We start from the raw sequence: 24,743 nt of genomic DNA on the forward strand, positions 1-24,743 counted from the left end.
GGAGCATCAGGCCATGACTTTGCAGCCCGATGCTCCCGAGCCAGTAGAATAATGCTGCTCGTTTTGTTTGCAAGCCCTAGTAAACTGGCTATGGGAATTACTCTGCTACAAAAACGCACTGCTTTAATAGGGAATCCTCATTACAGTATAACAGTTTAGTACACAGGTTATCACAATCTTATTGGGGGGAGCGGGGTTCCTGCACTCTGCCAAAATGATTTGCTATTTGTAGAACTGCATTGTTTGCAGTAGAAATTAAAGGCTTTAACCTTAATAAGAAAAAGAAATAAATATTTAAAAGTATCACATTTGAATGGTACTTGTATAAGAGGGCACCTAGAATACTAGTATAGATAGCCCAAAACATGTATACATTAAGGCAGTGATTCCCAACCCTGTCCTGGAGGAACACCTGGCCAATTGGGTTTTCAGGCTAGCCCTAATGAATATGCATGAGAGAGATTTGCATATGATGGAAGTGATAGGCATGCAAATTTGCTTCATGCATATTCATTAGGGCTAGCCTGAAAACCCAATTGGCCTGGTGTTCCTCCAGGACAGGGTTGGGAACCACTGCATTAAGGTGTAAGTACTTAACCTACATTATAGCTCCTTTGTGGCACCTTACAAAATTACCCCCTCAGAATTCAGGCGCTATAAAAAGCAACAGCTCTTAACATTTTAATGTAGGATTTTCAAACTCCTTTCTGGATTTAGGCTCTTTTTGGCCCTGCTGCAGAAATATATACCAAGTAGTTGACTGAGTTTAGAGTTAGATTCAGCCAGCTGTATTTTATTTTCTTGATGTCCTTGTGTTACTTCAGCAGTGATCATTGAAGGACAAAACAACAAACGTTTGCACAGAAGTAGGCTTCATAGTACCAGTTTTCACTTCTCTTCCTCCTTTATAATCCATTCCTATCTTGCTGCATAGTTCCTTCTAAGCACATAATTTCAGGTAGTCGCAATTTAGTCTTGACAAATAAGTAGTAAAGATTGCATTTGAGAATAGCTCAGGTAGGAGCATACTGGATTTCTACCGTTATGTTCATTTTTCCTAATTATGCCTATTTTTGCTTACTAGGTGCCAGAATTGCTGAATATTCTCAGCTTTATGACCAGATTGTATTTAGAGAAGCTCCACCAGCAATGCAGAGAGATACTAGATCCAAGGAATTCCCTGCCTTGCGATCAACACCACCCCCAGCATCTGTGCCTTCCTACTCTCAAAATGACGGTGGCGATTTACAAACTGAAGATTGGCATTTGCACTCTGTATACAGCAATGGAGACTTGGCTGATTTTTCCCCCTGGTCTAATATTCAAGATCTCAAGTCAAAGTGTGTGTCTTCTGAGAAGAGCGTAAGTAACACTTCTAGACTCTTAACCACAGCTTGCTCCGTGCCATCCCTGAAGACTTCTACTCGGCTTCAAGCTCCTGCACAAAGGTGGAGTACAATTGTTAGTCAACCTAAGAAGGAAGACCTAAAGCAGGACACGTATAACTCATCAGCAAGAAGAGTGGCTTCTATTAGGCCATATTCATATAACAGATTGCAGTGTTCTTCGGCTGTGATCAACAAATCAATGGAATCAATGACTGATCCAAGTGAATTGGACAGAAAACAGCTACATTCCAGTAGAAACTTATGTTGTGACAGGCACTCAAAAGTTTGTAGTGCTGACGACATTCCTTTAAATGAAGACTGCTCTGATATAACTTTGCAGGATGCTCAAAGGATTCTGGTAGTAAATAGAAACTCTTCTTTAAATGCACAAATAGCTACACAGAACTATTTTTCCAATTTTAAGGATACTGGAGTTGATGACAACGGTGATGACGACGACTATGTGGAAATCAGATCAGAAGATGAGGAAAATGGTTTAGTGACTGCTCAAAACCAAAAGTCTGACCCAAAACTCATAACCCACCTTGACCCTTCCCTGAGTCTCTACAGCACAAATGAGTTCCATTCTTTCAGTACACCATGTACGCCAACCAAGACCTCAAACAGCAAAATTGGCTCCACCCCTCCTCTGACCTCATACAGTGAGTCAGAGAAGCTGAATGACTACCTTTGGCAGATCCCCCCTCATAGTCAGCAGAATATTGTTCAGGCTTTAAGGGAAAAGTTTCAGTGTCTTAGCTCAAGTAGCTTTGCTTGAGGATCTATAATAGTTGAATTTGTACTGACTTAACATGCCTTGTGTAGATTAATTGAAACTCTTCTGGTATCGTGAACTGTTTTATGACATAGTGCTCAGATTTTGTACACTGTATGGAGCAATACCATAATCGTAATGTATGTGTGGTGGACGTTTGTTTACAATATGTCTGAAAAGCCAAATGGGCCAGGTACAGCATGGTCAAATGTGGCACAGTTCAGTCTTGCCTGTCCCATCCTCGTTGACATTACATATTTTGGTTGTATACAGACTCTGTTTTCACTCATGACTTTGCACTTAATTCACAGTCACACAGCCTTCCAAACCTTTCTGATCAATTCAGATGTTTCTGTATGCAGCAGAAAATGGAGCTTCGACATGTAAGCACTAAGATGAAATGATTTCCATTTCTAATTATCCCCTCAGTGTGGACAGTAGTGGATTTATTTACTGCAGATGAAAGCTCCCTGGTCTTCCACTGATCTTGGTTTGTTCCTACTATAAAAAGATGACATATGAAGATGAGGCCAGGAGGTCACTAGTCTGTAGGTCCTTTGACGTCCAGCTCAGATCTATTCACTCTGTGTGCACTGGATTCCTGCGCAGATGATACAGCTGGAGTTGTATTCTTGCCACAGTATATGTAGATGGACAACATGACAATTATTGTCCAGTGGTATCAGCTGATAAGACAAGTGACAATTCTAGAAAATTTGCAATTTATTTTTCAGTGCATTTACCTGTATGTAGTGATAAATAATAAACTAAGCTTGTAGAAATTGGAAATCCAAGATCAGCTACATGCAGGTTACCTGAATATTTTATTCTTACAAAACTCCATAGAGTTCATATTACAACATTCACACACTTTTCTTTAATCCCTTGAAGCAGCATTTCAGCCTTACCAGCCCAAGAGCTGACTATGTTGAAGCCCTCTCCTTAAGCAAGTACACTACTATTTAGTTTTCCACTGCCATGCCCCTAAGGGGCACATCCATGCACAATCAGCTTTAAAGTTTGCCATGTTCAAGTGCTCTTTAAGATGAAATTAATAAGCCAGAATTCCTCAATATTATATTGTTAGACCTCACTGTTTAAAGTATATCAAAAGTGAATGCACACACAACTACATTTCTTGCCCAAAGCAGTTACATTTTTGTGGAGCTGTTGATGGACAGAAACAGACGTGGTAGTATAATGTAATTGCAAAAAGTCTGATGACGTGCCTTGCAGTTGTTATATTTGCTCCCTGGTGCAATGTGTAGTGTCTTTGGCTGTCTTGCTTTGAATTACGGATTGCCACTACTTACAGAAGTTAGAGAGCAGTTGTTGCAAAGTCTTATAAGTACCATGGACCAAATGGATTGATTAGAGAATGACACGGGGACAAATTTTTCCTCATCCCCGCAGGAACTCAATTTCCCCGTCCCGTCCCCCATGTGTTTTGTCTCTGTCCCTGCCCCATTCTTATATGCTCTGCCTTAACCGCACAAGCCTTGAACACTAATGATTTTAAAGTGTTTGAGGCTTGTGCAGATGAGGACAGATAGCAGGAATGGGGCTGGGACGGGAAAAGAACTCACCGGGATGGAAAAATGAGTTCCGCGGGGACAGGCAAAAATTTGTCCCCGTGCCATTCTCTAGTCTTGATCTCATAAAACCCATCTGGAATTTTCTTGCATCCCATCACTGAATCTCCAAATTTGCTGTATTTCAAATAATTAAAGGAGGTCAATGTGCCGTTAGCTTAATTTTCTAGTCTGTCCTCTTTACTGGCCAGCGTTGTGCACAAAATTAATAGACGGTCATAGAAGAGAGCTAGAAAATTATTGTATTTTTTTTTGTACTATTTCTCCTTTACTAGTTCTAATCCTCTTACTTTTGTCTCTTAATTGCTGAAAATGTTACATTACCATAACTAAGGATTAGAAAACACTGCATTAAATTGTCTGTTTTGAGGGTCAAGTAGGGCAAAATATTAGCCACCATTTTCAGGAAAAGCATGTTTTAAAATCTGTGTGATGGGGAGAAGGAATGAGATTTGTTGAATTCATTACAAATGAAGTTCCTTGGAACTTCGTTCTACAGGTAAAGGGTCATAAGAAAATCTGACTACCCTTGCCTAGCCACTAAGGAGCTGCAGAAATGCTGGAACACACATGTTCAGATTTCAAATTCTTAAGATTTCAGATCCTCCACTCCAGCTTTCTCTGCCTTAATTTCCGTGTTATAAGCAATTTTTGGAAAAGCCCCCTGTATTTTAATATAATTATCTCCCTTTATAGAATGTTTTGATTTGATCAAGAAATTTGAGCTTGTAGGATGTGCGTCGATTCCCTTAAGCGCATGTTCCACAATGGATGTAAACAAGGCAATGAGAGGAAGAGGCTCAAAACTGAACAAATGTAACTCTTTATCATATCGCCCTACTCTTTTCCAGTGGCAGCTGTCAATCTTGTGGTTTCAGAATGTATTCTATCTCCCTTGGCCAGGGTGTGAACATTGCTCGCGATGAATAGTTCCCTTTCATTACCAAGTGTTGTTAATATGAACTATTGTCACCTATGTGGGATAGTTTGGCGTGCAGCTGAAAGACGCAAAACATATAGACATGTTCATACAATTGTGCAAGTATGTATCGTGCCATTGCCCTTTGTATTTGTTCCTAATTAATTAATGCAATTTATTTTTGTAGAAGGCCATCTAAAAATCTGGACAACTATAAATGCCATCAATAATATCTCTATCAAAGATTTACAGAGAGATGGTAGATGTGATAAACCGAACGCTCCAACACAGAACACTCTCCTCAATTCTCTGCTGCCTTTTATTTATAATAATATTATCTGCCCCTCCCCCCCCCTGCATTAATGGAACACAGCAAACACCGTATAACATTGAACAGATGAGCACTGTTTGGAAATTCATATTCTAGAATTTTTCTTTATGGTGAAGGAAGTACAATTATTTAAACAATTTTACAATTTAAAAAATCTGTTTTTTTGCAGAAAATGGCCAGTTCAGATAGTATATAATGTGAAGTACTGTAACTTGCATTCGATGGTACATAGCTTACATAATACTGTGCATATTTACAACAATGTAAGAGTATCTTAAATAAAAATTCTATAAACTAGTATAAACTATAGTAGTTAATATTTCTGTAACACCTCTGTAATAGGCTTGCATAAACTAATATTAGAGGAAAATATGCAAACTGTAGGAGTTAAATATGGGTTCAGTTTACACATTTTAAAATGTTTTATGGCCATGTGTCTGTCTTTAAAGGGACCATATCAAACCAGTTGTTGTATATGTTTTGGGTACCGTAAATTATTTTGGCTTGCTAGTCAAACAGAAAGCAGTAATGGCTAACTACAGGATATGTAAATGTAGTGAAATGAATTGTATGAAATAAAGACATGCTTAGCATTTGTAGCTTTCCTTCTGTCTCTACCTCTACAGGTATTTCAGAGAACTTTAGCATCAAGGGAGGATATCAGAGAGATTTATATATATGGGGCCGCTGAAAAGTTCTTCCAGCCCAAACAACAAAGTTGGGGCAGTCTCCTTCGAGGGCTATACACTTACGTCCAGTGCTTTTCCACTGGTTTTGTTCCATATTCTTCTGATGGAATGAAAAAAAGTGGAGAATCACTGGACTAAGGGCTCCTTTTATGAAGCCGCATTAGCGTGCGCTAAACCGCTGGACGTGCTAGCTAGAGAATGACACGGTGGCGGTTTACCCGCGGCCACCGCATTTTAGCCGCGGGTCACCCGCCGAAAACGGGGAAGAAAACTAGCAGTCGCTGCGGCGACGGGGACAAGGCCATTCACCGCCCGCGGGGCGGTGAATGGTCTTGTCCCCCGCAGTGAGGCATGAAGGATCGCGCGGTCCCCGCAGCTCACACCCGCCCGCCCAATCGATTCCAGTGTCCAGCCAGCTCTCTCCCCTCTCCTCACCCCAGTCCGCAGATCCTCCTCCTCGGCGACCCGAACGCTACCAGAGAGCCGCGCACACCCGCCGCTGCTCAGCCTCGATCTTCTGCTCTGACGCAACCGGAAACAGGAAGTTGCAGCAGAGCAGAAGATCGAACACTGAGCAGCTGCGCGTGTGCGGCTCCCTGGGAAAGCGCGCAGGTTGCCGAAAAAGAAAACCCACAAACCAAGGTGAGGAGAAGGGAGAGAGCCGGCCAAACACCAGGATCGACCGGGCAGGCAGGTAGTGGCCGCGGGGACCGTGCGATCGCTAGTGTTCCCGGCTCAAATTGGAAGGAGGGAGTGAAAGGAAAAAGGCTTATATGGATGCAGCGGGGACGGTGACGGGGCGGTGAATGGGATGGCAGTGGCGGTGACGGGGCGGTGAAAGGGATGGCGGTGACGGTGACGGGGCGGTGAAGGGATCGGCGGTGACGGGGCGGTGCAGAGGATGGTGGGCCGGTGACGGGGCGGTGACGGGGACAGATTTTTTCCCCGTGTCATTCTCTAGTGCTAGCCACTACCGCCTCCTCTTGAGCAGGCGGTAGTTTTTCAGCTAGCGCGGGGGTAGCACATGATTAAAAGTCGTGCGCGCCAAAGCCGCTAGCGTGGCTTCGTAAAAGGAGCCCTAAGTATATCGCCCTCGATGGAGACTGCCCCAGCTTTGTTGGTTGGGCTGGGAGAACTTTTCAGCGGCCCCTCATGTGTATATGCGTGTGTCCATTTGTGTGTATAGAAACTGTCCCACTGTGAATCATTGTCTTGACCTTTCTCCTCTACACACATGGTAATACACATTGTAGTAAAAGGGTAGAATGATCCATTGTTCTTAATTTCCTGTAGAGTTCTTTAGGTCCAGGTTGGTCTCATTGTCTTTTATTAACTAAACTGAGTTGGCTAACGTTACACACTGGGTAAAACGGACATGAGTAGCTTGTTTCACTCCAATGATGTTTCTCAGAGGCCTACAAAAATGTGTTTCTGCCTAACTCTAAACCAGTGGTCCCCAACCCTGTCCTGGAGGACCACTAGGCCAGTCTGGTTTTTGGAATAGCCCTAATGAATATGCATGGGGCAGATTTGCATGCCAGTCACCTCCATTATATGCAAATCTCTCTCATGTGTATTCATTAGGGCTATCCCAAAAACCCAGCTGGACTGATAGTCCTCCAGGTTAGGGATCATTGCTCTAAACCAGGGGTCTCCAAAGTCCCTCCTTGAGGGCCGAATCCAGTCGGCTTTTCAGGATTTCCCCAATGAATATGCATGAGATCTATGTGCATGCAATGCTTTCAATGCATATTCATTGGGGAAATCTTGGAAACCTGACTGGATTCGGCCCTCAAGGAGGGACTTTGGAGACCCCTGCTCTAAACCAATCAACTAAAATGTGAACATATCAATTAGAAGAAGCTCAGAAAGCAACAAATGTTAATGGAAGAGAGAAAACGGTAGTCCTGTGGTAAATCATGAATGTAGGTGAAAATAGGCATTTGCTTAAGTTCTGCAAAAGTTAACTTTTTAGCTATCCAAAAGCTTCATGTAGTTTCAGCACTACAACTACTCCCGTAGAAAGGAAACATGAATTTGCAGGGGAAGACTTGTACTTTTCACAAGATATTGTCACTTGCAGCCTCCAGTCCACATACAGTATGTGATGTCAGCTTCTGCGCTACACTGCTGAGCAGAATGAGTTGAAATGAAGTTAATTATTCAGAACTTAATTGTGAGTTCATTTCAGCATTAATTGTAACAACACTGTGTCTTCTGGATGAAAGATGAATTTTTAATTTGCACTTTTTCAGTAATTGTATGTTTTTTTAACCATTAGTAAAAATTGTATGTACATGTGAAGAGCCAAGTCCAACTTTACTTTTTTTAAAAATTTATTTCCTTACATTTTTGTTATGTTTTGTTAGGCTTGAAAGTTGAGATTAAAAGCATGTCAAGCTAAAGAAAATATGTAATTTTTATGCTACTTAGGGGAAAAATAAATGACATTATTTGAAACTTATAAAACATCATTTATTTTGTTTATAAAGGTTATGTAATATTTTCAAGACTCCATGATAACAAAGGGGTCTATACAGTCTAAGGTATAATAAGGATAAGTTAAATATAGAATGCAGACCACGCATGGAATATTGTTACAAATATACTCCCACTGTCCCTCAAATTGGAAGGGTCTACAGGAATTTTATTTATGTAATTTATATCTTGCTGTATGCATTGATCTAGACAGGTTACAAATTGACATGCATGGTATAAACACATAATTATACAAATAAAACACTGAAATAACAAACAAGAAGGCATTTTGGAATACTGTATATTGGGGGATGTGCATTCATTAGTATGCATTTTGGCCTTAAAATTTTTACTGCATGCAATATGGATTTAAAGTGTGTATTATCAATTTGCATATTGTAAAGTTGTCATTTAAAATGTTAATAAAATGAATGTGTAAAATGAACTGAAAATGCCAAAATCTGGAGAAAAAAACCAAATGAACAGAATAGCTTTAGCCAACTCCTGCTGATAAGGAATCTGTACTTGCGAGTATTTACCTGCTTGGACAACTATATTTTAAGACAATGTGAGGTTTAACAAACAAATTGTGTTTAGTTGAAAAGTACATAGGGCACTTGGCAGCATGATAGGTTTAACTGCATGAATGGGGTTTGGGATTAGTCTTGTGTACAAACAGCCAGACACAAGCACAAAAGGCAAATGAAAACCATCAACTCAAAAAATCCTGAGTCCTGTTACTTCATGGGGCCAGGCATACAAGGAACATTCTCTTTGTTCAATAAGAGTCCTAAGATGGGCTTGTGGACTGTGACTGCCCCAAATACAATCTGCAAGGTTTGGTCTGAACCTCAGAACAAGACCCATAGGTGTTCAGGAAAAGAAAGGGTGGCTTACCTCAGCAAACCAGAATATCGCATGGTTGTAGTCAAGGCGTATAGTAGGATCACTTCTTCTCCAACTCCTCAACCAAGCTGCATCTCTGCCTCTTATACTTCCTGGCAGCTGCTTCCTGATTCCACTCTTCACCGCTCACTTCCCCTTAGGGAGGAGCTACATATATCAAGGTGTCTCTGATACTGTGAGGGAGTATCCAGCAGGAGGAGTGGTAAAGACCTATAAACTCCCTCACAGTAGGCAAACACTCTTTGAATAGTCTGTATGTCAGGCAGTAGGGTAGATAAAAACTTTGTCTTGGATTTCCACTCATCCACTCCAATTGCTGCCCATTCCAAGCTCATTCCTTGATGTATAGAATTTTAAGCCAGTTAAGAGAGAAATATTTCACCATAGGGCTTAAGAGATTTTCATCAGCAAGTGAATAACTGTTAGGAATAGATTAATTCTAGGTCCTTTGCAATTCTTTGAAGAGCAAATATAAAATAGTAGCATTAAAATATACCTAAGAAACTTATAGTAACATAGTAAACGTAGTAAATGATGGCAGATAAAGACCAGAATGGTCCATTCAGTCTGCCCAACCATACATGCTCCATAAATTATTTAGTTTAAATGGTCCTTTTTCTTAGACATTTCTGGGCCAGAAACTCAGAGCCCTGCCCGGTAGTGTGCTTAGGTTCCATCTACTGGTGTCTCCATCAAAGCTCACTCTAGACCAGGGGTCTCAAAGCCCCTCTCGAGGGCTGCAATCCAGTTGGGTTTTCAGGATTTCCCCAATGAATATGCATGAGATCTATTAGCATACAATGAAAGCAGTGCATGCAAATAGATCTCATGCATATTCATTGGGGAAATCCTGAAAACCCGACTGGATTGCGGCCCTTGAGGAGGGACTTTGAGACCCCTGCTCTAGACCATCAACCATCGAAACCCTCCTCAGCCCGTCCTCAACTGAATGTCCATATAAGGGACAAAGGTCGTGCAAGCCTGCCCAGTACTGGCCTTAGTTCCTTCAATGTATACCCACTATTTTCTGATTTGAGATCCTCTGTGTTCATCCTATACTTGTTTGAACTCTGTCATAGAAACATAGAAAAATGACGGCAGAAAAGGGCCAAAGCCCATCAAGTCTGTCACCGTTTTCTTCTCCACCACCTCCATCGGGTGCGCATTCCATGCATCAACCACCCTCTCCGTAAAGAAGAATTTTGTAACATTATTCTTGAATCTACCACTCCTCAACCTCAAATTATGCTCTCTGGTTTTACCATTTTTCTTTCTCTGGAATAGATTTTGTTCTTGAGAAACTATCTATTAGTATACTTATTCCCTTATTAATTTTTAATAACTAAGCAACTCACCAATAGTGGAATAGAGACAGCATTCTAGTCACATGTATGGTTGTCTTCTAGATGGTGAGAGGTTTGTATGCATTCAGCTCAAAGAGCTCTTGTTTGTCAGAGGATGTCTTATCACTGAAGGCTAGAACAGCAGGATTAGAGTAGCTGAGGTAGTCAGGCAATCATTGCATTATGTAGAGGAGACCTTTGGGAACATGGTAGAACTCTACAAGTCTGGTAGTCTGTGCTGTTTTAGAGGAGAAAGATAGCATAGAAGAGCATCATCTTGTGGCAGGCGATGCCCATCAGGTGATGACACATCCTCTTGCTCTGACAATGTGTCTCCAGGAGGAAGGGGTTAGGATGGCTATTATAGCTGATGATTTATCATAAGGAAATGCAGATAGCTAGTAGATATGAGGATTGCTTGGTAATCTGCCTTCCTGGTTTGAAGGTGGTAGACCTCATGTGTCACCTAGATAGAATTGTGGACAGTGCTGGGTGAGTATCAGTAATTTAGAAAAGTGTTAGTGGTTTTGGAAGCTAAATGTAGGTTTTAGGTAGAAAGCAGAAATCCAGAACCTCCAGGTTAGCATTCTGAGAAATGATCCCTGTTCTGCATGTAGGACCCAAAAGCAGGCAGAGCTCCGGAAAGAGGAACTCAGATCTGCCAGGAACTGGGCAACCTTCTGAAGGAGGGATTCAGATTAGATAGGAACTGGAGAATGAGAAGCCTGTTCTAAAAGAGTAGGTTCCACCTTAACAGGATGGTACTAACTTATAAAAAAGAGAGAAAGCAGCTTTTAAACTTACTTCGGGAGTTCATAAGATATACCATGTATAGGTGGCCTATCAAGGTGTATTTGGAAATTATTTTTGAAAGAACATAAGAGTTGCCCTCTTGGGTTAGACAAAAGGTCCACCTAGCGGTCTGTATGGCAACAGTGGCCAGTCCAGATTACAAGTACCTGGCATAATCCCCAAAAGTAACCAAAAAAGTTGACCCCTTGGATCCACAGAAGAATAGATGTCCAGAACAAAAGAAAATGTGGAGTCTGATGTTTACTGATACAGGCTTTAATAGGATTCAGAAGTGTATTCAATCTTAAAAATAGTACAGTTCATCCACAACTTTGGTAATTGGAGAGGACCTTTGGCAAAGAGTTCTAGAGTTCTCCTATTTTATATAGTAACGTGTAGTAAATTATGGCAGATAAAGAACTGATGTACAGTCCATTCTGCCCAGCAATCATACACATTATGAATTCATGTTTGAATTGTCTTTCTTTGGTATTTCTGGTACATAGGCCTTAGAAATCTACCCAGCACTGTCCATAGGTTCCAAATACTGGAATTGCTGTAGAAGCCCACTCTAGCCTATCTAAACCATCTTGTCATTTGTGGGACACAGACTGTAAAAGTCTTCCCAGCTCTGTCTTCATATTGCAAATAACTGGAGAGTACACTGTATGTAGAGAAAATGCTAATTATCTTTAGTTTTTGGTTTTTTCCAATGAGGTCAAGGCAGATGACTAATATGCAATGTCACCTCAGTAACAATTATAGAAAAATAGACAAATATAGTACAAAATATAGACAGCAGATATAAATTCTCAAAACTGACACATTTTGATCACTAAATTGAAAATATTTTTCTTACCTTTGGTGATTTCATGAGTCTCTGGTTGCACTTCCTTCTGACTGTGCATCCAATATTTCTTTCTTTCTGCCTCCTTCATGCTTCCTCTCCTCTGGACCTCATTCCCTACCACAACCAACATCTCTCTTTGTCCCTCCACGAGTTCAGTTTTTATTCCTCTCTCCTCCACCCCCATTGGCAACATGTCTCTCTCTTACTGCCTCCTCTCATTCCCTCCCTTGCTGTAAGGAAAGTGGGGGAAAAGAGAGAGATCCAGGGTTTATCTCTCCCACTCCCTCTACTGCCACATCCAACATGTCTCCCTCCTTTCCACCAGTCTAACATTTCTTTTATTCTCTGTTGCCTGCATGCTTCCTCTCCTCCAGTCCTCATTCCCTCTCTCAACCAACATCTCTCTCCCTCCATGAGTCCAATTTTTTACTCTCTGCCCTCCTTCCCTCCTTTCTACCCTCCCTGTCCATCTCTCCACGAGTCCAACACTTTCTGCCTCCTGCATGTTTTCTCTCTTTCTCCTCGCTCCTTCCCTCAAGTGTGACATCCATCCTTCCCAGCCCCCAGTTCATCTCTCCCCAACCCTACTCACATGTACTGTCCCCATGCCCCATTTCTCCCTCTGCTCCACACCATATCAATTTCTTCCTCTCTCATCACTCACTCATCCTGCAACAATTTTCCTTCCCCAACCCCATTCACAACTAATATGCTCTCTCCCCATGCACCATCTCACCCTCCCCTCCAGTGTGCCATACCTTTCCTTTCCCTCTTCTTCTTAAAGTCCAGCAACACCTCTTCTCCCTTCCCTTTCCCTCCCCCTTATCCAGCAGGACTTCTCCCTCTCCCCATGTCCAACAGTACCCCTTTTCCCCCATGTCCAGCAGGACCTCTTCTCAATATCAGTGGTACCTCTCCTCTCCCTAGCAGCAGCTCACTGCGTACTTTTAAGTTCCCATACATCTGCCTCTAGCGTTGAGTTGCAGTTCCATCAGGCAGCTTCAGGCCTTTGCTAGGCCGGACTGGCTCCAATGATACAACTGTCTCTTTTGTCAGAGACGGTCTAGCCTAGCAGGCCTCCGGAGTTGTCCCTCTACTGCGATCCTGCCTCTGATGTCAGAGGAGGAGCGGGACCGTGGCAGAGGGACGACAACTCCGGAGGCCTATGGCAAACTGCAAGGATCACAAAAGTACACGCGATCCTCTCTGCAGGTTGCTTCCAGCAGGAAACGGGTAAAGGGAGGCACAAAAGACTTGGGGTTGGGCCATGAGAAGGGAAGTTCCAAGGCCAGAAGCACCCCCCTCCTGGCTTCCACCTGGGACGGACCGCCCCCCCCCCCCTCCCATGGTACGCCACTGCCGGAAGGTCCCTCATCAAAGCAAATGCCTGCAAGCTGAAGAAAACTAGACCAAGAGGAATGCTGGGTAAGACAATTGCCCATGAATCTTCAAGGAAAAAGCTCCTGCAGAGTGAGTTTTCAGGAACTGCAAAACATAGCCAAAAGCAACGGAGAGAAGGGCCATATTCACAGGCCCAGACACACCAAAGCTGCTTCTGTCTTTAGCATCACATCTGAACCTTTTTATGAAATGCAGGTCCTCCCACCCAATGATCGTGGCCTTAAGAAACCCTGCCTGTGTCCCAGCTGTCGGGTTTAGGTGGGAATGCATCCTCCAGCTTAAATGAACGGAAAGTAGACTTTCATATGAAAAATATCAGCATGTCAGAACTGGGATTTGAACCCACACCCCCACATGAAGACCAGAAGACCCCCCCCATAGAAGGAAGAGCAAGTGCTTGAGTCTGGCGCCTTATACCACTCGGCCATTCTGACACTTGAGATGTGGGTTTTGTGGGCACCATTATACCCCGCCTTTCCCTCCTCTGCGTCTGGGTTCTCTTCAAGGATGTGCTTCCAATCACACGGATCAAAGAGTCCAAGTCTACTGAATCTCAGAGATCTAGTTCAACTCTCGCCATGAGAAAGAGAGATTTGGGCAGGCAGAACACCCCGGTAGGTCCCTCGTCAAATCTAGTGCTTGCAAGTTGAAAGAAAACTGGACCTAAACTCTGCTCAGAACATAAGAGCAAGTTTAGGGCGGAGGAATGCCCGGTTTAGACAATGGCCCATGACTCTTCAAGTCAACAGCTCCTGTAGCGTGAGATTTTAGGAAATGTGAAACAAAGGCAAAGGCCCAGACCCATGCATACCAAAGCTGCATCTCGCTTTAACAGAAGGGCAGAGCATCACATCTGGACCTTTTTCTTGAATGCAGGTCCTCTCACCCAATCATCGTGGCCTTAACAGATCCAGGCTGTGTCCCAGCTTGTCAGGTGGTATGTTCCAGCTGTTACTTTTAAGTGGGAATACATCTTGCAGCTTAAATGAACCAAAAAAGACCTTGATTCGAAAAACACAATATGTCAGAAGTGGGATTTGAACCCACGACTCCACATGGAGACCAGAAAACCACACACAGTGAAGAACAAGTGCTTAAGTCTGGAGCTTTAGACCACTCGGCCATTCTGACACATAGGAATAGATTGAGTGGTGGCCATTTTTCCCCGCCTTTCCCTCCTCTGCATCCGGGTTTTCACAAAGGATGTGCTTTCAATCAGATTGATCAAAGAGAGTCCAAGTCTACTGAACCTAAGACATCTAGTTCCAATCTCGCCATGAGATACAGAGAGATTTGGACAGGCAGAAGACCCTGGCAGGTCCCTCATCAAAGCAAATGCTTGCAAGCTGAAGAGAGTTGGACCAAAACTTTGCTCAGAACAAGCAGAGGAGCAGGTTTATGGTGGAGGAATGCCTGGGTAAGACAATTGCCCATGAATCTTCAAGGAAAATCCTCCTGCAGACTGAGTTTTCAGGAAATGCAAATCATAGCCAAAAGCAACGAACAGAAGTGCCATACTCACAGGCCCAGACACAGCAAAGCTGCTTCTGTCTTTAGCATCACATCTGAACCTTTTTATGAAATGCAGGTCCTCCCACCCAATGATCGTGGCCTTAAGAAACCCTGCCTGTGTCCCAGCTGTCGGGTTTAGGTGGGAATGCATCCTCCAGCTTAAATGAACCGAAAATAGACTTTCATATGAAAAATATCAGCATGTCAGAAGTGAGATTTGAACCCACGCCCCCACATGGAGACCAGAAGACCCCCCATAGAGGAAAGAGCAAGTGCTTGAGTCTGGCGCCTTAGACCACTCGGCCATTCTGACACATGAGATGTGGGCTTTGTGGGCACCATTATACCCCGCCTTTCCCTCCTCTGCGTCTGGGTTCTCTTTAAGGAAGTGCTTCCAATCACACGGATCAAAGAGTCCAAGTGTACTGAATCTCAGAGATCTAGATCAAATCTCGCCATGAGAAACAGAGAGATTTGGGCAGGCAGAACACCCCGGCAGGTCCCTCGTCAAATCTAGTGCTTGCAAGTTGAAAGAAAACTGAACCTAAACTCTGCTCAGAAGAGAAGAGCAAGTTTAGGGCGGAGGAATGCCCGGTTTAGACAATGGCCCATGACTCTTCAAATCAACAGCTCCTGTAGCGTGAGCTTTTAGGAAATGTGAAACAAAGGCAAAGGCCCAGACCCATGCATACCAAAGCTGCATCTCGCTTTAACAGTAGGGCAGAGCATCACATCTGGACCTTTTTCACGAATGCAGGTCCTCTCACCCAATCATCGTGGCCTTAACAGACCCAGGCTGTGTCCCAGCTTATCAGGTGGTATGTTCCAGCTGTTACTTGTAAGTGGGAATACATCTTGCAGCTTAAATGAACCAAAAAAGACCTTGATTCGAGAAACACAATATGTCAGAAGTGGGATTTGAACCCACGACTCCACATGGAGACCAGAAAACCACACACAGTGAAGAACAAGTGCTTAAGTCTGGAGCTTTAGACCACTCGGCCATTCTGACACATAGGAATAGATTGAGTGGTGGCCATTTTTCCCCGCCTTTCCCTCCTCTGCATCCGGGTTTTCACAAAGGATGTGCTTTCAATCAGATTGATCAAAGAGAGTCCAAGTCTACTGAACCTAAGACATCTAGTTCCAATCTCGCCATGAGATACAGAGAGATTTGGACAGGCAGAAGACCCTGGCAGGTCCCACATCAAAGCAAATGCTTGCAAGCTGAAGAGAGTTGGACCAAAACTTTGCTCCGAACAAGCAGAGGAGCAGGTTTATGGTGGAGGAATGCCTGGGTAAGACAATTGCCCATGAATCTTCAAGGAAAAACCTCCTGCAGACTGAGTTTTCAGAAAATGCAAATCATAGCCAAAAGCAACGAACAGAAGGGCCATACTCACAGGCCCAGACACACCAAAGCTGCTTCTGTCTTTAGCATCACATCTGAACCTTTTTATGAAATGAAGGTCCTCCGACCCAATGATCGTGGCCTTAAGAAACCCTGCCTGTGTCTCAGCTGTCGGGTTTAGGTGGGAATGCATCCTCCAGCTTAAATGAACCGAAAGTAGACTTTCATATGAAAAATATCAGCATGTCAGAAGTGGGATTTGAACCCACGCCCCTACATGAAGACCAGAAGACCCCCCCCCCCCCATAGTGGGAAGAGCAAGTGCTTGAGTCTGGCACCTTATACCACTCAGCCATTCTGACACTTGAGATGTGGGTTTTGTGGGCTACATTATACCCCACCTTTCCCTCCTCTGCGTCTGGGTTCTCTTCAAGGATGTGCTTCCAATCACACGGATCAAAGAGTCCAAGTCTACTGAATCTCAGAGATCTAGTTCAACTCTCGCCATGAGAAAGGGAGATTCGGGCAGGCAGAACACCCCGGCAGGTACCTCGTCAAATCTAGTGCTTGCAAGTTGAAAGAAAACTGGACCTAAACTCTGCTCAGAACATAAGAGCAAGTTTAGGGCGGAGGAATGCCCGGTTTAGACAATGGCCCATGACTCTTCAAGTCAACAGCTCCTGTAGCGTGAGCTTTTAGGAAATGTGAAACAAAGGCAAAGGCCCCGACCCATGCATACCAAAGCTGCATCTCGCTTTAACAGAAGGGCAGAGCATCACATCTGGACCTTTTTCTCGAATGCAGGTGCTCTCACCCAATCATCGTGGCCTTAACAGATCCAGGCTGTGTCCCAGCTTGTCAGGTGGTATGTTCCAGCTGTTACTTTTAAGTGGGAATACATCTTGCAGCTTAAATAAACCAAAAAAGACCTTGATTCGAAAAACACAATATGTCAGAAGTGGGATTTGAACCCACGACTCCACATGGAGACAAAAAAACCACACACAGTGAAGAACAAGTGCTTAAGTCTGGCGCTTTAGACTACTCGGCCATTCTGACACATAGGAATAGATTGAGGGGTGGCCATTTTTCCCCGCCTTTCCCTCCTCTGCATTCGGGTTTTCACAAAGGATGTGCTTTCAATCAGATTGATCAAAGAGAGTCCAAGTCTACTGAACCTAAGACATCTAGTTCCAATCTCGCCATGAGATACAGAGAGATTTGGACAAGCAGAAGACCCTGGCAGGTCCCTCATCAAAGCAAATGCTTGCAAGCTGAAGAGAGTTGGACCAAAACTTTGCTCAGAACAAGCAGAGGAGCAGGTTTATGGTGGAAGAATGCCTGGGTAAGACAATTGCCCATGAATCTTCAAGGAAAAACCTCCTGCAGACTGAGTTTTCAGGATATGCAAATCATAGCCAAAAGCAACGGACAGAAGGGCCATACTCATAGGCCCAGACACACCAAAGCTGCTTCTGTCTTTACCATCACATCTGAACCTTTTTATGAAATGCAGGTCCTCCCACCCAATGATCTTGGCCTTAAGAAACCCTGCCTGTGTCCCAGCTGTCGGGTTTAGGTGGGAATGCATCCTCCAGCTTAAATGAACCGAAAATAGACTTTCATATGAAAAATATTAGCATGTCAGAAGTGGGATTTGAACCCACGCCCCCACATGGAGACCAGAAGACCCCCCATAGAGGGAAGAGCAAGTGCTTGAGTCTGGCGCCTTAGACCACTCGGCCATTCTGACACATAGGTATAGAATGAGTGGTGGCCATTTTTCCCCGCCTTTCCCTCCTCTGCATCCGGGTTCTCACAAAGGATGTGCTTTCAATCAGATTGATCAAAGAGAGTCCAAGTCTACTGAACCTAAGACATCTAGTTCCAATCTCGCCATGAGATACAGAGAGATTTGGACAGGCAGAAGACCCTGGCAGGTCCCTCATCAAAGCAAATGCTTGCAAGCTGAAGAGAGTTGGACCAAAACTTTGCTCAGAACAAGCAGAGGAGCAGGTTTATGGAGGAGGAATGCCTGGGTAAGACAATTGCCCATGAATCTTCAAGGAAAAACCTCCTGCAGACTGAGTTTTCAGGAAATGCAAATCATAGCCAAAAGCAACGAACAGAAGGGCCATACTCACAGGCCCAGACACAGCAAAGCTGCTTCTGTCTTTAGCATCACATCTGAACCTTTTTATGAAATGCAGGTCCTCCCACCCAATGATCGTGGCCTTAAGAAACCCTGCCTGTGTCCCAGCTGTCGGGTTTAGGTGGGAATGCATCCTCCAGCTTAAATGAACCGAAAATAGACTTTCATATGAAAAATATCAGCATGTCAGAAGTGGGATTTGAACCCACGCCCCCACATGGAGACCAGAAGACCCCCCATAGAGGGAAGAGCAAGTGCTTGAGTCTGGCGCCATAGACCACTCGGCCATTCTGACACATGAGATGTGGGCTTTGTGGGCATCATTATACCCCGCCTTTCCCTCCTCTGCGTCTGGGTTCTCTTCAAGGATGTGCTTCCAATCACACGGATCAAAGAGTCCAAGTCTACTGAATCTCAGAGAACTAGATCAAATCTCGCCATGAGAAACAGAGAGATTTGGGCAGGCAGAACACCCCGGCAGGTCCCTCGTCAAATCTAGTGCTTGCAAGTTGAAAGAAAACTGGACCTAAACTCTGCTCAGAACAGAAGAGCAAGTTTAGGGCGGAGGAATGCCCGGTTTAGACAATGGCCCATGACTCTTCAAATCAACAGCTCCTGTAGCGTGAGTTTTTAGGAAATGTGAAACAAAGGCAAAGGCCCAGACCCATGCATACCAAAGCTGCATCTCGCTTAACAGTAGGGCAGAGCATCACATCTGGACCTTTTTCACAAATGCAGGTCCTCTCACCCAATCATCGTGGCCTTAACAGACCCAGGCTGTGTCCCAGCTTGTCAGGTGGTATGTTCCAGCTGTTACTTTTAAGTGGAAATACATCTTGCAGCTTAAATGAACCAAAAAAGACTTTGATACAAGAAACACAATATGTCAGAAGTCAGATTTGAACCCACGACTCCACATGGAGACCAGAAATCCACACACAGTGAAGAACAAGTGCTTAAGTCTGGCGCCTTAGACCACTCGGCCATTCTGACCCATAGGAATAGAATGAGTGGTGGCCATTTTTCCCCGCCTTTCCCTCCTCTGCATCCGGGTTCTCACAAAGGATGTGCTTTCAATCAGATTGATCAAAGAGAGTCCAAGTCTACTGAACCTAAGACATCTAGTTCCAATCTCGCCATGAGATACAGAGAGATTTGGACAGGCAGAAGACCCTGGCAGGTCCCTCATCAAAGCAAATGCTTGCAAGCTGAAGAGAGTTGGACCAAAACTTTGCTCAGAACAAGCAGAGGAGCAGGTTTATGGTGGAGGAATGCCTGGGTAAGACAATTGCCCATGAATCTTCAAGGAAAAACCTCCTGCAGACTGAGTTTTCAGGAAATGCAAATCATAGCCAAAAGCAACGAACAGAAGGGCCATACTCACAGGCCCAGACACACCAAAGCTGCTTCTGTCTTTAGCATCACATCTGGACCTTTTTCTCAAATGCAGGTCCTCTCACCCAATCATCGTGGCCTTAACAGACCCAGGCTGTGTCCCAGCTTGTCAGGTGGTATGTTCCAGCTGTTACTTTTAAGTGGGAATACATCTTGCAGTTTAAATGAACCAAAAAAGACCTTGATTCAAGAAACACAATATGTCAGAAGTGGGATTTGAACCCACGACTCCACATGGAGACCAGAAAACCACACACAGTGAAGAACAAGTGCTTAAGTCTGGCGCCTTAGACCACTCGGCCATTCTGACACATAGGAATAGAATGAGTGGTGGCCATTTTTCCCCGCCTTTCCCTCCTCTGCATCCGGGTTCTCACAAAGGATGTGCTTTCAATCAGATTGATCAAAGAGAGTCCAAGTCTACTGAACCTAAGACATCTAGTTCCAATCTCGCCATGAGATACAGAGAGATTTGGACAGGCAGAAGACCCTGGCAGGTCCCTCATCAAAGCAAATGCTTGCAAGCTGAAGAGAGTTGGACCAAAACTTTGCTCAGAACAAGCAGAGGAGCAGGTTTATGGTGGAGGAATGCCTGGATAAGACAATTGCCCATGAATCTTCAAGGAAAAACCTCCTGCAGACTGAGTTTTCAGGAAATGCAAATCATAGCCAAAAGCAACGAACAGAAGGGCCATACTCACAAGCCCAGACACACCAAAGCTGCTTCTGTCTTTAGCATCACATCTGAACCTTTTTATGAAATGCAGGTCCTCCCACCCAATGATCGTGGCCTTAAGAACCCTGCCTGTGTCCCAGCTGTCGGGTTTAGGTGGGAATGCATCCTCCAGCTTAAATGAACCAAAAATAGACTTTCATATGAAAAATATCAGCATGTCAGTAGTGGGATTTGAACCCACGCCCCCATATGGAGACCAGAAGACCCCCCATAGAGGGAAGAGCAAGTGCTTGAGTCTGGCGCCTTAGACCACTCGGCCATTCTGACACATAGGTATAGAATGAGTGGTGGCCATTTTTCCCCGCCTTTCCCTCCTCTGCATCCGGGTTCTCACAAAGGATGTGCTTTCAATCAGATTGATCAAAGAGAGTCCAAGTCTACTGAACCTAAGACATCTAGTTCCAATCTCGCCATGAGATACAGAGAGATTTGGACAGGCAGAAGACCCTGGCAGGTCCCTCATCAAAGCAAATGCTTGCAAGCTGAAGAGAGTTGGACCAAAACTTTGCTCAGAACAAGCAGAGGAGCAGGTTTATGGTGGAGGAATGCCTGGGTAAGACAATTGCCCATGAATCTTCAAGGAAAAACCTCCTGCAGACTGAGTTTTCAGGAAATGCAAATCATAGCCTAAAGCAACGAACAGAAGGGCCATACTCACAGGCCCAGACACAGCAAAGCTGCTTCTGTCTTTAGCATCACATCTGAACCTTTTTATGAAATGCAGGTCCTCCCACCCAATGATCGTGGCCTTAAGAAACCCTGCCTGTGTCCCAGCTGTCGGGTTTAGGTGGGAATGCATCCTCCAGCTTAAATGAACCGAAAATAGACTTTCATATGAAAAATATCAGCATGTCAGAAGTGGGATTTGAACCCACACCCCCACATGGAGACCAGAAGACCCCCCATAGAGAGAAGAGCAAGTGCTTGAGTCTGGCACCTTAGACCACTCGGCCATTCTGACACATGAGATGTGGGCTTTGTGGGCATCATTATACCCCGCCTTTCCCTCCTCTGCGTCTGGGTTCTCTTCAAGGATGTGCTTCCAATCACACGGATCAAAGAGTCCAAGTCTACTGAATCTCAGAGAACTAGATCAAATCTCGCCATGAGAAACAGAGAGATTTGGGCAGGCAGAACACCCCGGCAGGTCCCTCGTCAAATCTAGTGCTTGCAAGTTGAAAGAAAACTGGACCTAAACTCTGCTCAGAACAGAAGAGCAAGTTTAGGGCGGAGGAATGCCCGGTTTAGACAATGGCCCATGACTCTTCAAATCAACAGCTCCTGTAGCGTGAGTTTTTAGGAAATGTGAAACAAAGGCAAAGGCCCAGACCCATGCATACCAGAGCTGCATCTCGCTTTAACAGTAGGGCAGAGCATCACATCTGGACCTTTTTCACGAATGCAGGTCCTCTCACCCAATCATCGTGGCCTTAACAGACCCAGGCTGTGTCCCAGCTTGTCAGGTGGTATGTTCCAGCTGTTACTTTTAAGTGGGAATACATCTTGCAGCTTAAATGAACCAAAAAAGACTTTGATACAAGAAACACAATATGTCAGAAGTCGGATTTGAACCCACGACTCCACATGGAGACCAGAAATCCACACACAGTGAAGAACAAGTGCTTAAGTCTGGCGCCTTAGACCACTCGGCCATTCTGACCCATAGGAATAGAATGAGTGGTGGCCATTTTTCCCCGCCTTTCCCTCCTCTGCATCCGGGTTCTCACAAAGGATGTGCTTTCAATCAGATTGATCAAAGAGAGTCCAAGTCTACTGAACCTAAGACATCTAGTTCCAATCTCGCCATGAGATACAGAGAGATTTGGACAGGCAGAAGACCCTGGCAGGTCCCTCATCAAAGCAAATGCTTGCAAGCTGAAGAGAGTTGGACCAAAACTTTGCTCAGAACAAGCAGAGGAGCAGGTTTATGGTGGAGGAATGCCTGGGTAAGACAATTGCCCATGAATCTTCAAGGAAAAACCTCCTGCAGACTGAGTTTTCAGGAAATGCAAATCATAGCCAAAAGCAACGAACAGAAGGGCCATACTCACAGGCCCAGACACACCAAAGCTGCTTCTGTCTTTAGCATCACATCTGGACCTTTTTCTCAAATGCAGGTCCTCTCACCCAATCATCGTGGCCTTAACAGACCCAGGCTGTGTCCCAGCTTGTCAGGTGGTATGTTCCAGCTGTTACTTTTAAGTGGGAATACATCTTGCAGTTTAAATGAACCAAAAAAGACCTTGATTCAAGAAACACAATATGTCAGAAGTGGGATTTGAACCCACGACTCCACATGGAGACCAGAAAACCACACACAGTGAAGAACAAGTGTTTAAGTCTAGCGCCTTAGACCACTCGGCCATTCTGACACATAGGAATAGAATGAGTGGTGGCCATTTTTCCCCGCCTTTCCCTCCTCTGCATCCGGGTTCTCACAAAGGATGTGCTTTCAATCAGATTGATCAAAGAGAGTCCAAGTCTACTGAACCTAAGACATCTAGTTCCAATCTCGCCATGAGATACAGAGAGATTTGGACAAGCAGAAGACCCTGGCAGGTCCCTCATCAAAGCAAATGCTTGCAAGCTGAAGAGAGTTGGACCAAAACTTTGCTCAGAACAAGCAGAGGAGCAGGTTTATGGTGGAAGAATGCCTGGGTAAGACAATTGCCCATGAATCTTCAAGGAAAAACCTCCTGCAGACTGAGTTTTCAGGATATGCAAATCATAGCCAAAAGCAACGGACAGAAGGGCCATACTCATAGGCCCAGACACACCAAAGCTGCTTCTGTCTTTACCATCACATCTGAACCTTTTTATGAAATGCAGGTCCTCCCACCCAATGATCTTGGCCTTAAGAAACCCTGCCTGTGTCCCAGCTGTCGGGTTTAGGTGGGAATGCATCCTCCAGCTTAAATGAACCGAAAATAGACTTTCATATGAAAAATATTAGCATGTCAGAAGTGGGATTTGAACCCACGCCCCCACATGGAGACCAGAAGACCCCCCATAGAGGGAAGAGCAAGTGCTTGAGTCTGGCGCCTTAGACCACTCGGCCATTCTGACACATAGGTATAGAATGAGTGGTGGCCATTTTTCCCCGCCTTTCCCTCCTCTGCATCCGGGTTCTCACAAAGGATGTGCTTTCAATCAGATTGATCAAAGAGAGTCCAAGTCTACTGAACCTAAGACATCTAGTTCCAATCTCGCCATGAGATACAGAGAGATTTGTACAGGCAGAAGACCCTGGCAGGTCCCTCATCAAAGCAAATGCTTGCAAGCTGAAGAGAGTTGGACCAAAACTTTGCTCAGAACAAGCAGAGGAGCAGGTTTATGGTGGAGGAATGCCTGGGTAAGACAATTGCCCATGAATCTTCAAGGAAAAACCTCCTGCAGACTGAGTTTTCAGGAAATGCAAATCATAGCCAAAAGCAACGAACAGAAGGGCCATACTCACAGGCCCAGACACAGCAAAGCTGCTTCTGTCTTTAGCATCACATCTGAACCTTTTTATGAAATGCAGGTCCTCCCACCCAATGATCGTGGCCTTAAGAAACCCTGCCTGTGTCCCAGCTGTCGGGTTTAGGTGGGAATGCATCCTCCAGCTTAAATGAACCGAAAATAGACTTTCATATGAAAAATATCAGCATGTCAGAAGTGGGATTTGAACCCACACCCCCACATGGAGACCAGAAGACCCCCCATAGAGGGAAGAGCAAGTGCTTGAGTCTGGCGCCTTAGACCACTCGGCCATTCTGACACATGAGATGTGGGCTTTGTGGGCATCATTATACCCCGCCTTTCCCTCCTCTGCGTCTGGGTTCTCTTCAAGGATGTGCTTCCAATCACACGGATCAAAGAGTCCAAGTCTACTGAATCTCAGAGAACTAGATCAAATCTCGCCATGAGAAACAGAGAGATTTGGGCAGGCAGAACACCCCGGCAGGTCCCTCGTCAAATCTAGTGCTTGCAAGTTGAAAGAAAACTGGACCTAAACTCTGCTCAGAACAGAAGAGCAAGTTTAGGGCGGAGGAATGCCCGGTTTAGACAATGGCCCATGACTCTTCAAATCAACAGCTCCTGTAGCGTGAGTTTTTAGGAAATGTGAAACAAAGGCAAAGGCCCAGACCCAT

At 44.5% G+C, this 24,743-nt stretch overlaps 1 protein-coding gene and 12 non-coding genes across 22 annotated transcripts in view; 1 reads left to right on the top strand and 12 right to left on the bottom strand.

The window, feature by feature from the left end:
• The window catches only part of PLEKHG1 (pleckstrin homology and RhoGEF domain containing G1), a 298,003-nt gene extending 294,351 nt beyond the window's left edge, over positions 1-3,652 (top strand). For all 10 annotated transcript variants that reach the window (XM_033937870.1, XM_033937872.1, XM_033937873.1 and 7 more), the window contains one exon: positions 1,085-3,652. In XM_033937870.1, the coding sequence (XP_033793761.1) occupies positions 1,085-2,166 (1,082 nt within the window). In that variant the 3' untranslated portion in view covers positions 2,167-3,652. The remainder of the gene's footprint in view (positions 1-1,084) is intronic.
• A 10,834-nt stretch (positions 3,653-14,486) lies between these two features.
• Positions 14,487-14,595, bottom strand: TRNAL-UAA. The gene is made up of 2 exons: positions 14,558-14,595; positions 14,487-14,532 (listed from the first exon to the last, which is right to left on the bottom strand). It is a non-coding gene; the product is annotated as a tRNA-Leu (tRNA).
• Positions 14,596-15,178: 583 nt separating this feature from the next.
• TRNAL-CAA lies at positions 15,179-15,289 on the bottom strand. Its single transcript has 2 exons — positions 15,252-15,289; positions 15,179-15,224 (listed from the first exon to the last, which is right to left on the bottom strand). It is a non-coding gene; the product is annotated as a tRNA-Leu (tRNA).
• Positions 15,290-15,879: 590 nt separating this feature from the next.
• Positions 15,880-15,988, bottom strand: TRNAL-UAA. Its single transcript has 2 exons — positions 15,951-15,988; positions 15,880-15,925 (listed from the first exon to the last, which is right to left on the bottom strand). It is a non-coding gene; the product is annotated as a tRNA-Leu (tRNA).
• Positions 15,989-17,969: 1,981 nt separating this feature from the next.
• Positions 17,970-18,080, bottom strand: TRNAL-CAA. Its single transcript has 2 exons — positions 18,043-18,080; positions 17,970-18,015 (listed from the first exon to the last, which is right to left on the bottom strand). It is a non-coding gene; the product is annotated as a tRNA-Leu (tRNA).
• Positions 18,081-18,663: 583 nt separating this feature from the next.
• Positions 18,664-18,774, bottom strand: TRNAL-CAA. Its single transcript has 2 exons — positions 18,737-18,774; positions 18,664-18,709 (listed from the first exon to the last, which is right to left on the bottom strand). It is a non-coding gene; the product is annotated as a tRNA-Leu (tRNA).
• A 1,301-nt stretch (positions 18,775-20,075) lies between these two features.
• Positions 20,076-20,184, bottom strand: TRNAL-UAA. The gene is made up of 2 exons: positions 20,147-20,184; positions 20,076-20,121 (listed from the first exon to the last, which is right to left on the bottom strand). It is a non-coding gene; the product is annotated as a tRNA-Leu (tRNA).
• Positions 20,185-20,766: 582 nt separating this feature from the next.
• On the bottom strand, positions 20,767-20,877 carry TRNAL-CAA. The gene is made up of 2 exons: positions 20,840-20,877; positions 20,767-20,812 (listed from the first exon to the last, which is right to left on the bottom strand). It is a non-coding gene; the product is annotated as a tRNA-Leu (tRNA).
• Positions 20,878-21,460: 583 nt separating this feature from the next.
• TRNAL-CAA lies at positions 21,461-21,571 on the bottom strand. The gene is made up of 2 exons: positions 21,534-21,571; positions 21,461-21,506 (listed from the first exon to the last, which is right to left on the bottom strand). It is a non-coding gene; the product is annotated as a tRNA-Leu (tRNA).
• A 590-nt stretch (positions 21,572-22,161) lies between these two features.
• On the bottom strand, positions 22,162-22,270 carry TRNAL-UAA. The gene is made up of 2 exons: positions 22,233-22,270; positions 22,162-22,207 (listed from the first exon to the last, which is right to left on the bottom strand). It is a non-coding gene; the product is annotated as a tRNA-Leu (tRNA).
• A 603-nt stretch (positions 22,271-22,873) lies between these two features.
• Positions 22,874-22,982, bottom strand: TRNAL-UAA. Its single transcript has 2 exons — positions 22,945-22,982; positions 22,874-22,919 (listed from the first exon to the last, which is right to left on the bottom strand). It is a non-coding gene; the product is annotated as a tRNA-Leu (tRNA).
• A 583-nt stretch (positions 22,983-23,565) lies between these two features.
• On the bottom strand, positions 23,566-23,676 carry TRNAL-CAA. The gene is made up of 2 exons: positions 23,639-23,676; positions 23,566-23,611 (listed from the first exon to the last, which is right to left on the bottom strand). It is a non-coding gene; the product is annotated as a tRNA-Leu (tRNA).
• Positions 23,677-24,259: 583 nt separating this feature from the next.
• Positions 24,260-24,370, bottom strand: TRNAL-CAA. The gene is made up of 2 exons: positions 24,333-24,370; positions 24,260-24,305 (listed from the first exon to the last, which is right to left on the bottom strand). It is a non-coding gene; the product is annotated as a tRNA-Leu (tRNA).
• Positions 24,371-24,743: the final 373 nt, after the last annotated feature.

This window comes from Geotrypetes seraphini, chromosome 3 (assembly GCF_902459505.1).
Source record: "Geotrypetes seraphini chromosome 3, aGeoSer1.1, whole genome shotgun sequence".
In the NCBI taxonomy this organism is placed as follows: domain Eukaryota; kingdom Metazoa; phylum Chordata; class Amphibia; order Gymnophiona; family Dermophiidae; genus Geotrypetes; species Geotrypetes seraphini.